This window comes from Lissotriton vulgaris, chromosome 10 (assembly GCF_964263255.1).
Source record: "Lissotriton vulgaris chromosome 10, aLisVul1.2, whole genome shotgun sequence".
NCBI classification, from domain to species: Eukaryota; Metazoa; Chordata; class Amphibia; order Caudata; family Salamandridae; genus Lissotriton; species Lissotriton vulgaris.
The window spans coordinates 279,827,795-279,842,960 of record NC_141698.1 but is presented as its reverse complement, the minus strand read 5'-3'; the positions used below and the strand labels follow the sequence as shown (position 1 = coordinate 279,842,960).

The window sequence follows — 15,166 nt, the reverse complement described above, 5'->3', positions numbered from 1 at the left end:
TTCAGTTGGTGGCTGCTGGCAAGCAAGCCACGTGGCTGTGGTAGCTGGGCTCCTGGCCACTTGCTCAGGGCAAACGGGGAAGCAGGTTAGGACCAAAGTTGCACTGCCAGGGGCACTCAGGCGGCTGGGTGCAGGGTGATTTTGAGCCGTCGGGCGCCCAGTGTTATTCAATGGAGATCTTGAAAAGTGAACAAAGGCTGTAGGCTCGGGGACGGAGATTCTTCAGGAGCGACCAACACTTCGAGGGGTAAGTTGGGTTCTTGGAGGATAGGTAGGCACCCCGGAGTTGGTCACAGGGGGCCGGGGGGCGCTGGGTGCAGGATGTCTTTTGATGTTGGGAAATCTTAACCTCTGCTGGTCGCGGTTGGAGGGGTCCCTGGTTCTGAGGCTGCAGATGTCGTCAAGGAGGGTCCTTGGGCACTGGATTCCAGGTCACAATCGCCGGGGGTACGTCTTCAGGGTCTTTGTCCACTCAGGCACAGGCGGGGCTTGGCGGGTGCAGAGTGTGCTGGATTTGCGGTTCCTGACTGGCACCAGGGGTATTGCTGTTTGAGCAGAACCACTGCTCATGGGAGTCCCAGTCTCTAAGAGGGTCAAGGCAGGCAGGTGCTCCGGGGTTCTCGAGGTTACTGTCCGCAGGAGACATAGGGATTAGGCAGGAGCAGGTTCAAGGATCAACAGGCCTGTAGGGCTGGGTAGGAGCCTATCTTTTGTTGGGCAGGGCTCCCTATCCTCAAGATGACTGGAGCCCGGAGTTGTGCTTCACCTCGCTTCTCCCACCTGAGGGGTGGAGTTGGCACAGGCTGGTACACCCCTTTTCCTCACTGAGGATTTCCCGCCAGTCTTCCGGCCATAGTGGGGGTCAGAACTGGTGGGGGCCAGTTGCTGAGTACAGCAAGTGGCCTGGAGAAGCTCACTAATGCGGCATGCCTTTGAATCTTCCCCTGCCCATCCTGGGGGAGGAGACCGAGCACCTCGCCCAGGATGTGCATTGTTGCAGGCCCAAGAGAGCGGGTGGCTCTCTACTCAGGGGTCCAGCAACATGTCTGCTGTGTGGCAGTCTAGGCAGCCTCTCAGACAAGATGTGGATTGTAGGTTAGGTTTCAGGGGGCATCTCTAAGATGCCCTCTGTAGTGCATTTCACATTCAATCTCACATTGGCATCAGTGTACGTTTAATGTGCTGAGAAGTTTGATATTAAACTTGTCAGTCTCCAGTGTAGCCATTATGGTGCTGTGGAGTTCGTAATAACAACCTCCCAGCACCATATACTCTTAATGGCATCACTGCACTTACAGTGCCCAGGAATGGCCCTGGGTACTGTAGGGCACAGGGCTCGTGCACCTGTGCCCACACCACTGGCATAGGGCACCCAGCTAGAGGGGCGACTGATGTATGCCAGGGCAGTGTGTTTGTGGGCATGGCACACAGGGATGTGTAAAAAAAGAAAAAAAAAGAAAAAAAAGAGTAGGTGCTTTGGAGGGGAGCCGCCGGGATGCAATTGCTCCTGGCGTGAAGAAAACCACGAGCCTAAGAGGCTTTTGATATCGCTCGCATGAATTTTGCGTCATTCACCTTATGCAGGGACACATGAAGAAGTCCCTACGCTCCAATTACATTCAAGTTTGTAATTGTTATTAATATCCCGCCTTTTTTCTTTACCAGTGACGCCTGAGCGTGCGTCACCGACAAGGTGAGGTCTATCTTGGTCCTGATGAATGCTGAGCTGAATTTTGGCTCAAGATAGCAGAAACATGTCGACCTATTTATGTATATTTAATTTGTATAGGACATTTTGGTTCAAATTATTTTCCTTTATGTCCGTCCTTGTTCACTGTTTTCAACAGAGTCAGAGCTACCCCTTCATTAAAAAGGTTTGGGGAGTAGCCCGCACTCCTCCTTTTAAATCACTTTTCTCACTGTTGGATATAATTTTCCAAACAAGAACCCAATGAAGACAACTGGCAACCGACTTTCAGTCTGTGCCTGAGGGTTCTTTTTCTATGCACGTCTAACCCACTTCTATACTGTTCATTCTGGGTATATCACTCAGGCCTAGCTGGTAGTAATCTCTTCAATTTTGATTTCACTACCTTTTATCTAGTTCCTTCCTCTTTTATATTTTTGATTGTCCTAGTCACTCTTTTGTTGATTTGTATACACAGGGATGTGTGCCATTTCGACTCTTTGTTTAGGTCTGCACCAGAACACTCAGCCTTCAAAGGCAGTGTGTGTCGGGCCCCTAATGTTTGGCACAATAAGTGCTGCAGCCCTTAGGGGGTCTTCTCTGGTCACAATGCCCTGGGTACCTAGGGTACAATTTACCAGGGGATGACATGTGGCGTGAGATGCCAATTGAGTTTTGGCTTCAACACAGTTTTAGGGAAGGAACACAGGCCCTGGGCACCTGATTGGCAGGAGCCCAGGGCACACTCAGTCAAAGTACATCAGCAATTCAACAAACAGTGGGGGCATACCATGGAAGAAAAATGGCACTTTCTCACACCTAGTTTTTTACAAAAACCAGGCACAAGCACCGAAAGCGCGCTACACACACTGGACTCCAGGAGGGCTGTAATGCACTATATATAAAGGACAAAGGAGTGCAGAAAGACAAAGCAGTTTGTTTCCTTCTGTTAACTTTATTGCGGTCATAGACCATAAAAGCACAGATAGAATATATACATACACAAGATAAAATACATAAATAATAAAAAATACATGGTTAAAAAGTTATTAAACAGTAAGTTATCACAAAAAAGGTAACAAACATCACAATTAATCACAGTTTATCGCAATTCATTAGAGTGAGCCTTCTGCGCCACATACCATATAAAAAACGGGGGACCGCGAACACAATAAAAGGGGAGGTGTCATATCTTAAAATTCTAACAGCTTGTGCACATTGCCTTAGACCAACGGTGCCAACCAGCACCTCCGTATTATACTATAAGCTGGGCAAAGGAATAAAACGTGAACGATATCCTCTTTAAAATTGTTACAGACTGGGCAAATTCCCTCCTCTCGTCCATCCCATTTACAAGTAAATGCCCCAATAGGTAGGCAACCAGGTCTTAATTGTGTATAGAGTTTTCTTGCAAGGGGAGGCTGTATTAAGTCCAAAAACTCCTCCCTCTTAGACACGAGTTTTACCTGCAAAAATTCTGTGGACAGTCTGCCCAAAGTTATCGAGCTATGCAGCAGGCTTAGGTTGTAATATCTCAAGGAGGCCAAGAGCTCTATTCTCTTCACTTCCGGGCAGCTCACCTCCGGGGTCTCCCATAGTTGGGGCATACCAATTTGATGTGCAAGGGCTTTGATATGGGCCAACCAGGGAATATTCTTGTTCTTCAACTGCCCCCAAACTGCAGTGAATTCAGCTCTATAATCCTCGAGCTCAGGTACTGTCCAAAGCCTTCTCCAATACAGGAGAGGTCGAGCAGCTAGCAGTTCTGAATTGGACTCTAAACCTAGATCTAGTCTGAGGGGTGTGAGCGGGGTGCTCTGGGGGAGGCCTACCAAATTCCTCATAAAGGCCTGTTCCACCTTAAGAAGGCTTGGTGTACTCTTATGGCACCAGAGTTCTGCACCACACATCAGAGCTGGTCTAGCTTGTGCCCCATAAATCTCAAGGGCTGGGGCAACTGGCTTAAACAGGGTTGTTCTCTGGAACTTGCCAATGCCCCCTCGGATCTGTGACAACCTCAAAGCAGATTTGGATACCTGTGGGCCCCAACTGAAATCTTCAGTCAGGGTGACCTACAGGTATACAAAGGTTCTCACCCTTTCCAGTGGGACACCATTTAATACAGGGTTAGGACGAGTGCGCTTTGGGGGATGGAAGATCATAAACTTCGTCTTTGCTAAGTTTATCTCCAACCCCCTCAAAGCGCAGAAAGATACAAAACCGTCCAGGACCCTCTGGATACCTGATGATGTTCGAGACAACAACAAGGTGTCGTCTGCGAACATCAGAGCAGGTACCCGGCCAGTGGCCAACCATTGAGCGTCACTGTCCCTGACCAGTTCACCCGCCAGGCCATTTATTTAAAGACTAAAGAGCGTGGGAGCCAGGGCGCAGCCCTGGCGTACGCCTCTGGTCACAGGGAAGCGGGCTGATAATTCCCCGTTCTTCCCGCATCTCACCTGGGCGTAGTTCCCTGCATGGAAACGCTTCAGGACGTCTAGTAGATAGGGCAGGAGGTCTAGTTCTTTCAGTACCCTCCATAAACTCTCCCTGGGGACAAGGTCGAAAGCGGCCCGCAGGTCCACGAAGACCAGGTAGAGGCTGCCACCCTCTACTCTTGCTGTCTTCCAAAAAAGGACCTGCAGCCTAAAAATTTGGTCCAGGGTCGAGATTCCAGCTCTAAAGTCGGCCTGAAGGGTAGTCAATACTTTATGCTCCTCCATCCACCCCAGCAGTCTGTCCAGGAGGACTCGGCCCATTAGCTTCTGTGAAGTATCAAAGAGACTAATCGGCCGATAATTTGATGGAACTAAAGGGCAGCCCTTCTTAAAGATTGGGACAATCTCGGCCCCTGCTCAGGTGTCCGGTAACTTAGCTCCCCAAAGGACCGCATTAAATAAAACAGCCAAGTACGGCGCCCAGATTTTTGGCTGGGAGCGGAAAAGATCTCCAGGTAATCTGTCAAGGCCTGGGGCTTTGTTAGGTAGCTGCCTGATGATCGCCGATTCCACCTCTTTAACTGAGATACTCTCAATGTCTCCAGGGCCCACCCTCGCCCTGGCATCCCACTGACCTATCGGATAGCCCAAGTTCGAGGCCCCCCCGCAGTCGATACTCGTGCGGGGGGTCTGGGGCTCGGGGCATCCGGAGGGCATCATCTGGCACTAATGTCTCTGCCCCATTTAAGTGTTCACTAGTGTCGGTCTCAGGGCTAGTGTAAAGCGCAGCAAAGTGCACCTCCCAAACTGACGGAGCAATGTTTGGTAGGAGAGCCTCCCCTCCCTCTTTCACATCAGAGTTAACTATTGCCCAGAATAATTTGGCGTCTTTTGCCAGGAGGGCACCTCTCAACTCTTCCCACCTGGCTTCTTCCCACTCCCTATTACCCCTAGTGAGCTCCTTTTTATATAGCAGTCTGGTTGCCATAATATTCACTCTGTCATTAGATTTGATTGCCGCAAGTAGCTCCTTTTTTAGTTTTTTTGCATGCATCATCAACCCAGGGGTGAGATTTCGGGGCACGCCTTTTAGTTCCACTTACAGGGTAGAACACGTCCCCCAATGCCGTAACTAGCTGCCTATGTGTCTCCCACTGCCTGATACCTGCAGGATGGATCACCCATCTGGGTTATAAGTGGGATTGCAAGTTGGTAAATTTTTGCTAGCCGGGATGGTGAGTCTGCTAGGTGAGGCCATTTAACCCTCCTTCTATGATTAGCCAACATGAGGGGAGGCATCATCGCCGCGGGTTTGGGTTCAGGATTAGTTAAACCAAAGGACCCCGGCTTAAGAGTTAAAACCAGGGCATTATGGTCGCTATCGTGTCTTTGTACGACCCTAAATTCCTTTAGCTTGTCCCAATTGTTGGCATCCACCATAAGGTAGTCAATGATGGATGTTTGACCTACTCGGTTGAACGTGGCTATGGCTGGGCAATCAGGATCCAATCTCGCAAGGATGTTTCAAGGGAGAAGGATTTTATTTGAAGAGTTAAAGGAGTCCATGCCCTGACCGGAGTAATATTGGGCTCTTGAATATGCCTAAGTGCGTCAACTTCGTCTTGCTCACCCAACTTCAGACTACCCAGTGGCTCGAATTGACAATTAAAGTCTCCCCCAAGAATTATTGACCTAGAGGGGTCTAACCCCTGGATAAAAGAATTCAGGGCTTTAATTGTTTCCGATTCTTGCCCATTCCTGGTCGGCCTCGAATAAATATTTATTTTTGCTACTTTGGGTATGCTTGCGGGTTTTAATAAGACGCACTGTATATCCAAGGAGTTTGTTTGTATTTGGGTCGCCTGGATACCCAGGTGGGTACCTATCCAAATTGATAACCCACCCGATGGACGACCTCTACCTGTAGACACTGCCAAGATGTCAAATGTTGCGAAAGTCGAGCTGATGCTCTCTTCCAGTGCCCAGGTCTCTTGCATAAGGCATATATCATGTGTTGCCATAAAGGCGGCCCACTCTGGAGTTAGTAGCTTATTTTTTTAAACCTGTTTGTTTCCTTTGCCTGTAGTTTTTTGGGACGACCAGTTACCAAAAATACCATTGCACGGTGGATTGCACAAACCATACACCTCTGCCACAAACAGGCAGGACAACTGTTACAAGGAGCAGCTCATGCTCACTCAACAAGGAAGAAAGGAGCAACAATTGCGTTTCTAGCGAACACACCTATTCAAGACATTTGCCAAGCTGTAACATGGTCTTCAGTGCACATGTTCACTAAGCATTGCTGCGTAGATATGCAAATAAACAAGGAAGCGCAAGTGGGACAGAAGGTCTTACAACACATATTCAGTAACCAGAGCCCATCTTCCTCCCAGTCACCACAATAAGTACAAACTGCTACAAAGTCTATGCACAGCATAGTTAGTCCAGAAAGATTCACGCTGCAAAATGTATAGTTTCTTACCTGTCGGTGTAGTTTTGCAGCTTGAAGACTTTCTGGATTCATTAGCGATCCTATCCTTCTCCGCCCGAAAGATGAGATAGGAGGAAAGGGATTAAAACTGGAGAAATACCTTTAAAGATAAGAGAAAAAAATAAAAATAACACAAGACAAGAAAAAAGAATCCGAAGATGGCGACCAAAGGTGGGAGCTTCCGGAGGAAGCGCATCAACGTCACGACGAACACCAAATGGTGGTATGTCGACGCTCACCAGGGCCACAAAAAAAATAAAAATAAAAATAAAAAAAGACTACAATTCTAGACCAAACCACTAGATGGTGCAGTAATGCACAGTATAGTGAATCCAGAAAGTCTTCACACAGCAATATATCTGTAAGAGACATAGGTTAGTTGTAGATTCCTTACCGCCCCACTCATTCTCCCTGCTCTGCAAACTGACTTCTAGGGATAAGGTCTCCCTTACAGGGCCCTAGTTGTGGTGCACCAGTGGTCAGTGTCTCTCATGGCTCTGCGCTTCTGACCTGGAAAGTTGTCAGAACTGACCAGATGCAGGGGCAGCGTCTAAGTAGGCACCACGACGTCATCCCCGCAACCATGCTGCTGACGACGGACGGACACAGAGTTAGCCAACGCGCAGGGAGACTGCTCAAATAAATCACCGGACCCAGTCTGTCGCCTGGGGGTAATTCTAAGGTAAGTAATCTACCACTAACCTATGTCTCTTACAAGTACTTTGTTACCAAAGGTAAGTACCTTGTTCTTTAAGTGGTATTAAATGGTGAGGTCCAGCAAAGCATGTTTAGTGACTTAACTCTGGCGTTACCAGGCATCCCATGTTAGTGCCACTTAGATCTCATTGAGCAACCACTGCATCACTTGTGTTGAGGCCTTCCAGAATGTTTATTTTGAAGCATCCTAAAGGGCACTCGCTCAGACAAACTCCCCAAAGCTGCGATCATTGTTAAAAAAAATAATAATGCATCTACTGTTCCATGTTTGTGCTTCCTTTGCAGCATATCTAGGAACTGCAAGCCTTGACTAAGGCTTCTTCTGCACTGTTATCATAAGTGTGCTAAACATTTATGAAATGGCAATTACGGTTCAACCACTTGTTTAAAGAAAGAATCTCCTTGACAAAGTTACTCTGGATTGTGCTCAGTATATCTAAGGCTTCAATTGCCTTCTTGATTACTGCTAAATACTCAATGCTCAGTGGACAGGTGACATTAGACACTTCATTTCTGTCACCTGAGAAGTGTCCAACCCACTTGCATGTTGAAAATACAAATACCATCATCCATATGGATGAGGAAGTTAGATTTTAGCTTACTAGCATTCTGATTAAAATCAAGAGCATCCAGTGTTGAATTGTAGAACCTCCTGCAATCCCTCTTTTTTGGAATTTCGATCTCTTCCATATACAGAACTGACTACCCATTAGCATTTTTTAAAATTACATGTGTTTGAGGAGTCTTTGGCGCTGTACTTCACTTCATTGTGAGCTGCACTGACTTCGGCTCTGGCATTTTTTGGGGGCATCAGTCAGGGCTCCGCCGATGGCAACAGCTCCTTTGCTGTTCTAAAAAGATTCGAAAAGGGGGTGGTGATGAACAGAGTGTCTGAATTAAGCAGACCACTCTTACCCAGTCCAAAGATCAGGGCTTGATCCATCACTGTTATTTAGCTCACTGCACCATCCCAGCTCAGAACCTGGCTATATGCAAATCAGTCTGTCCCTGGCCCAGTGCATCATGGGAACAGGGCAGACTAAACTACCAAGCGAATTCTTCACCAGAAAGGAGACAAGCTTCCGGGGACCGGTTTCTGGCATTTCAGCCGTCGTCGGCCCGGCTTGCTTGAATCCTGATGGTGCAGTGAGCAAGGGGCTCATGTCTGAGTATACCCTGCCACACCTATAGTGGCCAAAAACGATTCAGAAAAGGGGGTGGTGATGAACAGAGTGTCTGAATTAAGCAGACCACTCTTACCCAGTCCAAACATCAGGGCTTGATCCATCACCGTTATTTAGCTCACTGCACCATCCCAGCTCAGAACCTGGCTATATGCAAATCAGTCTGTCCCTGGCCCAGTGCATCATGGGAACAGGGCAGACTAAACTACCAAGCCAATTCTTCACCAGAAAGGAGACAAGCTTCCGGGGACCGGTTTCTGGCATTTCAGCCGTCGTCGGCCCGGCTTGCTTGAATCCTGATGGTGCAGTGAGCAAGGTAGCTTGTTTCCTTCCCAGTATAAGAATTGGCTTGGTAGTTTAGTTTGCCCTGTTCCCATCATGCACTGGGACAGGAACAGACTAATTTGCATGTAGCTGGGTTCTGAGCTGGGATGGTGCAGTAAGCTAAAAAACGGTGATGGATCAAGCCCTGATCTTTGGACTGGGTAAGAGTGGTCTGCTTAATTCAGACACTCTGTTCATCACCCCCTTTTTCTGAATCATTTTGTCCACCATAAGCGTGGAAGGGTATACTCAGATGTGAGTCCCTTGCTCATTGCACCATCAGGATTCAAGCAAGCCGGGCCGACGACGGCTGAAATGCCAGAAACCGGTACAAAGCCCCGGTAGCTTGTTTCCTTCCCAGTATAAGAATTGGCTTGGTAGTTTGGTTTGCCCTGTTCCCATCATGCACTGGGACAGGAACAGACTAATTTGCATGTAGCCAGGTTCTGAGCTGGGATGGTGCAGTGAGCTAAAAAACGGTGCTGGATCAAGCCCTGATCTTTGGACTGGGTAAGAGTGGTTGCTTAATTCAGACACTCTGTTCATCACCACCCCCTTTTTCTGAATCCCTTTGCTGTTCTAGGCAAAAACCTCTTAAGATCCTAAAGCCTGAAGCTGCCATCTCCACTTCAAGTCCAACTAACACCAATAAACTATCTAACAACAAACAATGTCACATCTGTTAGCAAGCTACTTCAGCAGGCTGGTGCTTTGCTAATGTGACAAACATTGTTTACTGGAAGGCTTCCATCTTATCTGTGCCTACTTGACAACTGTATAATTCACATCAGATTTTGTCTGCAGCTTCTCTAAAGTTGGAATCTGGTCTGAATAAGATTTTTTGCTGTCTTCCCTGTCAGGTTGTCTTTTTCTTTTTCTTTGTGTCCTTTCCGGGAGGAGGAGGAGGATGGCCTCAGATACTTCTAGTGCCTCTGGTCTTTTCTTTCTAGAAACCTCCCCTTTGATGTCAATCTCCACTTCAACCTAAGACCCACAAACAGACATTCTCTCCTCACACTTCCTAATTGCCTTTGGGTGCAACAAAGACATGCAGCCCACACTCTACCACATCGTGCTCAGAACCCAGGTATTACAGGCACTCGCTGTGAGGTTATGTCATGAAAGATGTAAGCAACATTTGAAACAGAGTTGATAGTCTCAAAATCCAATATATTCACCAAAAATGACATCTGTAATCAAACAATTGTATGCTCCAGATTGGCATCATTTAGGGTACAAAAAACAGTGTGACCTGAGCGCCACTTATGACAGATTCAATAGAAAGTGTAGAGTCCTTGAGCTCCTCCATAATTGAAAGTGAAGCTGAACAGCAGCATCTGGCACTGATGTGGAGGTATGGAGCAGAACATTTTCTTGATCCAATCTGGCACTTGGGCATTTTGACATAAGAAATGTGCTGGAAGGAGGAATATTCATTAAACCATCATTTGTCCAATCTCTTACCTGGGTTAATCTAAAGTCATGAATCTGGTAGGATGCCCATATGATTGAATTATTTTTATATGCAAGTCATTTCCCTTGTCTTCAAGTATTTTTGATGGGAGGGATTTTCAAATACTGTTGCCCAGATGTGTAGGGGTAGTGTAATTAAAGTCCACCTATATTAATATGTGGTGTCAACCATGTCTGTTTCTGAAATGTTTAATTTAAGCAACATGGACTACTAATGTAATTATTTTAATTTTGGCTACAGCATCTCGCAGCGGTAGAAGAGAGGAAGATTAAATCTCTTGTGGCTCTCCTGGTAGAGACTCAAATGAAAAAACTAGAGATTAAGCTGCGTCATTTTGAAGAGCTAGAAACGATCATGGACAGAGAGAAAGAGGCGGTAAGTTGACAGACAATTCTATTTTTTCTCCAACAGCAGCAGATCTTTAGTTGTAAGCAGCTAAGGGTATGAGTAGTTCTCTTGCATGATAGTGAATAGTTTAATTTACTATTCCAACTCCAGTCCCCGTGGATAGTAGGGAAGGTGTTGGATAGTAAATTCAACTATTCCCTATCCTAGAGCGCCCTCCAGCGAAAGTCGTTGTAAATCCTGCGTTGTAACGGTACCGCATTGTAACGGTTCCGTTGTAAAAGATGTTTCCCGCTATCACTTGGGGTTACCAATATTCAGAGCTGCTGTTTCAGTGATAAATGCAAATATAAAACAGCTAGTGATGTTAGTGATTTAGGAAATTATGTTCACTGTATTATCAGGCTTAGTACAAATAGGTCTGGCTGCTGTTTCAAATCTTCAACTATTTTCCCAACATTTTTTCTTGGTTTTTAGTCTTTCCTCCGTTCCCTGTGAGGCATCCTATTTCTAATAGATTATTTCACCCTGCTGGTTCTTGCATTTTTCAAATGCTGGCAGCCATCAGAAGTAGACCTAGGAAAATGTAATACCCTAGCTGCTGTTTCTGATTTTTGACTATTAAGACTGACAATACCTAGCTCAGCCCACTTGTCCTTTAACTCCGATATCCTCAAAAGTACCTTATTCAAGCCAGAATAGTGCACTTTTTTTGGTTGGTATATCATTTGGATCCTTTAGTGTTCGACTCAAATAGTGCACAACTTAAAGCATAATTGTGTTTAGAATTACTGTAATAATATTGACTCGCACATAAACTCTAAAGCACTAAAACGTGCCAAAAAATTAATTTGGATTAAGGTGATGGGAAGTGTTTTCTTCTTTCGTATTGCATGGTTCACTGATTCACTAAACTGTCCTTTGAGGTGAATTGGAATCCCAGTGCCTGGTAGCATGTATTATGTGTTCTACTTTTAATGCACCAGTTCTGTAGTAGGGGATCTCTGTGTATAGTCATAATCTGGGAATAGTCCCGCCCATGTGCGTGGACCCCAGTGCAATCAAAATAGTCTCTTACGTTGTCCTCTTCTGCAGTCCTGCATAGACACTGAAGAGAAAATCAAAGACAAATAATGCAGCCTGACATTAACAAGGCTACACTGGCCAGCACTTAATCCTGAAGTGACAAAAAGGATAGCCAAATAATATTTAAATGTACACATTTTGCTAAGTTTCACACCAAGAGAAACTCCCCTTCACAAAAATCCTTTGTCATGATAGAGCGGAAGGGTTGGACAGACAAGCCCCACAGGCTGCCATTCTGTGTCTGGAAAAGGGATACCATGCCTTTAAGGAACCCTCTAGAGACCTTCGGTATCCCATGATGCACAGCCTAAGCCAAGTTACTTTCAATTCTTTTTTCCGGCTCCTGCTAGCAGGACCCTGGAGCATTGAGCTCTGCCTTATGGTATTTCTTAAATTTTTGGAGCTTTTTGTAAAGTTTTAGTGTTTCACTCAACGTCCGGGGCTTTTATCTTCCATTTGCTGTCTTTTTTGGGCTGCTAAGCCACCTATTTCTTGTCATGCCAGCTTTATTTGACTAGTGCCCTGAGTGTGGCAGGAAGAAGGCCAAGTCAGACTCTCACAGAGTTTGCATTCTCTGTCTTCTATCCTCTCATGTTCCTGACTCCTGTGTCAACTGCAAGTCATTCTCCAGGAGGACTCTGCGTGACGGGGAGAAGATCCGTGTTCAAGGCCTGGAACAGAGAAGACATCAGGATGCAGGTGGGACCTCTGGGCATGGAGGGAACCTTTCTTCCACTACCCATGCATCAGCCTCTGGGGGGCTCCCTAGTCACAAGAAGGCCCAGAAAGGGCTCCATGTCGATGGCTATGACGTTGAAAGGTATGGCGACGATATGTCGACCTAGGGCTCTAGGTCTCAGTGACGTCGACGGTCGGCTTCTAGGGGAAGGACATCGAGACCTCGGACATGGTTACGTCGAGGACATCACAGACGACTTCGACACATCATCGTCGTCCATCTGGGCCCCGAAGATATCGGCGCTCGCCGTCGAGGCGACACCGCTGCTCACTGTCGACGCGCAAATCGATGTCAAGAAGATCGACGCCGTCAAGGAGTAAGTCGACGTCGAGACTGAAGTCGACGTCGAGACTGAAGTCGACGTCGAGACTGAAGTCGACGTCGAGACTGAAGTCGACGTCGAGACTGAGGTCATTTTTGAGGAGCCTGTCACTCTCTGTGGTCAGCATTTCCACATCGGACAGCTCTCGCTCATGGCGGCACTGGCATTCTCTGTCAGGGGACACTGCCTCCAGAGCACCCTTTTGAGGTCTGCTCGCAAGAAGAGGAGAGTGATTCGGACCTCAGACTCTGAATACTCCAGGACCTATTCACCATCTAGGTCTCTGGAATTAGCCGAGCCCGAGGTTCCTCTCCTGTCACCTCCACGGCCTCGGACGCCAACGCCACCACAACCGCCTCAACCTCAGCCTCCTGTGCCGGTGATTCCGGCTGTGCCCGGAAGGCCAAGATCTCGCTCACGGACGAGGCATCTCTCTCGTAGCCATAACAGATCTTCTACTAGATCTCGACATCGTCATTGCAGAGAGATGTCACGGTCCAGGTACACCAGGTACACAGATTCCTCTAGTGGCAGAAGGTACTCGCCGACCCTTTCAGACTCTCCGCCTACGAGGGATTCACCGGTCGATGACATTGCCACATTTCAGGACGTGCTGTTAAAGGGATTGGCCAAATTGGGGATCGCACTGGCTGTGCCTGCCCCGTCCACTTAAATAATCTTCGAGACGCTGCAACGGAAGCACCTCTCGCATCCTCTGAACTCTTTAGTGCCCGGTTTGGAGGAACCCGCTATGGAACTGTTTCTGATGCCTGCCTCTGTGAAGTCGGCTCCATCAAGACTTCAAAAGAAGTACAGGCCCCGGACTCGGATGCTGCATTTCTTCGAACGGATCCTTCTCCGGGTTCAGCACTCTACGGCTCCATCGTCCACTGTTCCACCGGACAAAGAAAGCCGCAGGCTGGATTCGGCGGGAGGAAGGTCTGCAGCACAGCAGCCACCTCCATGAAAGCAGCAAGTTCCACTGCTCTTTTGGTCCGATATGACCGCTGCTTATGGGAGTCTCTCCAACAGTTTGTTGAACTCCTCCCTAGGGACAAGCGTGAAGACTTTCAGGAGGTTACAAATGAAGGCAGGATGATGTCAAACCAGATCTTCAGTGCGGCTGCGGACACCTCTCTCCTGGCAGCCCATGGATACTATCACGGTGTGAATCTGAGGCGCCACTCCTGGTTGCGGCTTACCTCCCTGAAACCGGAGGCACAGCAAAGGATTGCTAACCTGCCCTATTCAGGTTTCATGCTCTTTGGTGCCCACGCAGATGAGGAAATGGCTTGCATAAAGGCAGAGATCGAGATGCTCACGGCTGTTGGCTTGGAAAAGCCGAAAGAGCAACGTAAGGCTTTCTGCCCCTACCAATGACGCTATTCTCCCAGCGGTTCCAGTGCAGGCAGGGTCATCGGGTTGGAGAGAAACAGCCGTTTTAGCGGCAGCCCTTTCAGAGACGTCAAAGGGGCAGAAGCAACCAACAGTCCGCCGCAGGAAACAAGGGCCTGGCAGGGTCTAAGCCCTGAGGGATTACTTCCCCCTCTTCTGTTACCCACTCCGGTGGGGGGAAGCATTCAGAACTACCTGGCAGAGTGGAGAAAATTACTGAGGACAAGTAGGTGCTGAATATTGTTTGCAATGGATACAGTCTACGTTTTATCAGCCCTCCTCCAGCTATTCCACCAGTTCGCTCACAATACTTGCTACGCAAACTCCAAGGGGAGGCCGATAGCCTGTTAAGAAAAAGGGCGATAGAGCTTGTTCCTCCGTCTCAGAGAGGAAAGGGTCTATACTCACGTGATATACTATTGACCATTGTGTGCTCGGAAGGACATCATTTGTTCTAAGAGTTATTCCACCGATTAGGGGGATACATGTGGGGTTGTGGTAACCAACCCTGTCTCTTCCTGTAGCACCATTTTTGAAAAAGTGAACTGTACTTCACTTGATTGTTGTTTTACTGGTTATCAATATCTATTCAAGAAACTACTCCTTATCCAACTCTGAATTATTGATAGTTCCCAGTACTTAGAAAAATGCTATAGATTGATATCTGAGTTTATCCATTGCTTGAAAATCTATGTAATGAACTGGTGGTGAGCACTAGCAATACAAGCAAGCAATTTTCTTCCCTATTTGATTTGAAGCTGGCCTTTTACCACCTCACGGTTCTACTTAGAATTCCACCTGGAAAGCTGTAACCCTTTTTGTTGCCTTCTGTCATGCAGTTTTCTTGGTCTTAATTGGTTTGAGGCACTGCTGTTCACTTGTGCCTTTTCTTAAGAAAAATCTAGAAAATAAAGGATGATTGTTTCCCCTTGGTGTCCTACTGGCTTGTTTCTATTCCTTA

General features: G+C 47.2%; 1 protein-coding gene across 1 annotated transcript in view; it reads left to right on the top strand.

The window, feature by feature from the left end:
- SMARCC1 (SWI/SNF related BAF chromatin remodeling complex subunit C1) overlaps nt 1–15,166 on the top strand; it is an 810,451-nt gene that overhangs the window by 640,574 nt on the left and 154,711 nt on the right. The window contains exon 19 of the mRNA XM_086939759.1: nt 10,559–10,693. Coding sequence (XP_086795885.1) covers nt 10,559–10,693 — 135 coding nt within the window. The remainder of the gene's footprint in view (nt 1–10,558; nt 10,694–15,166) is intronic.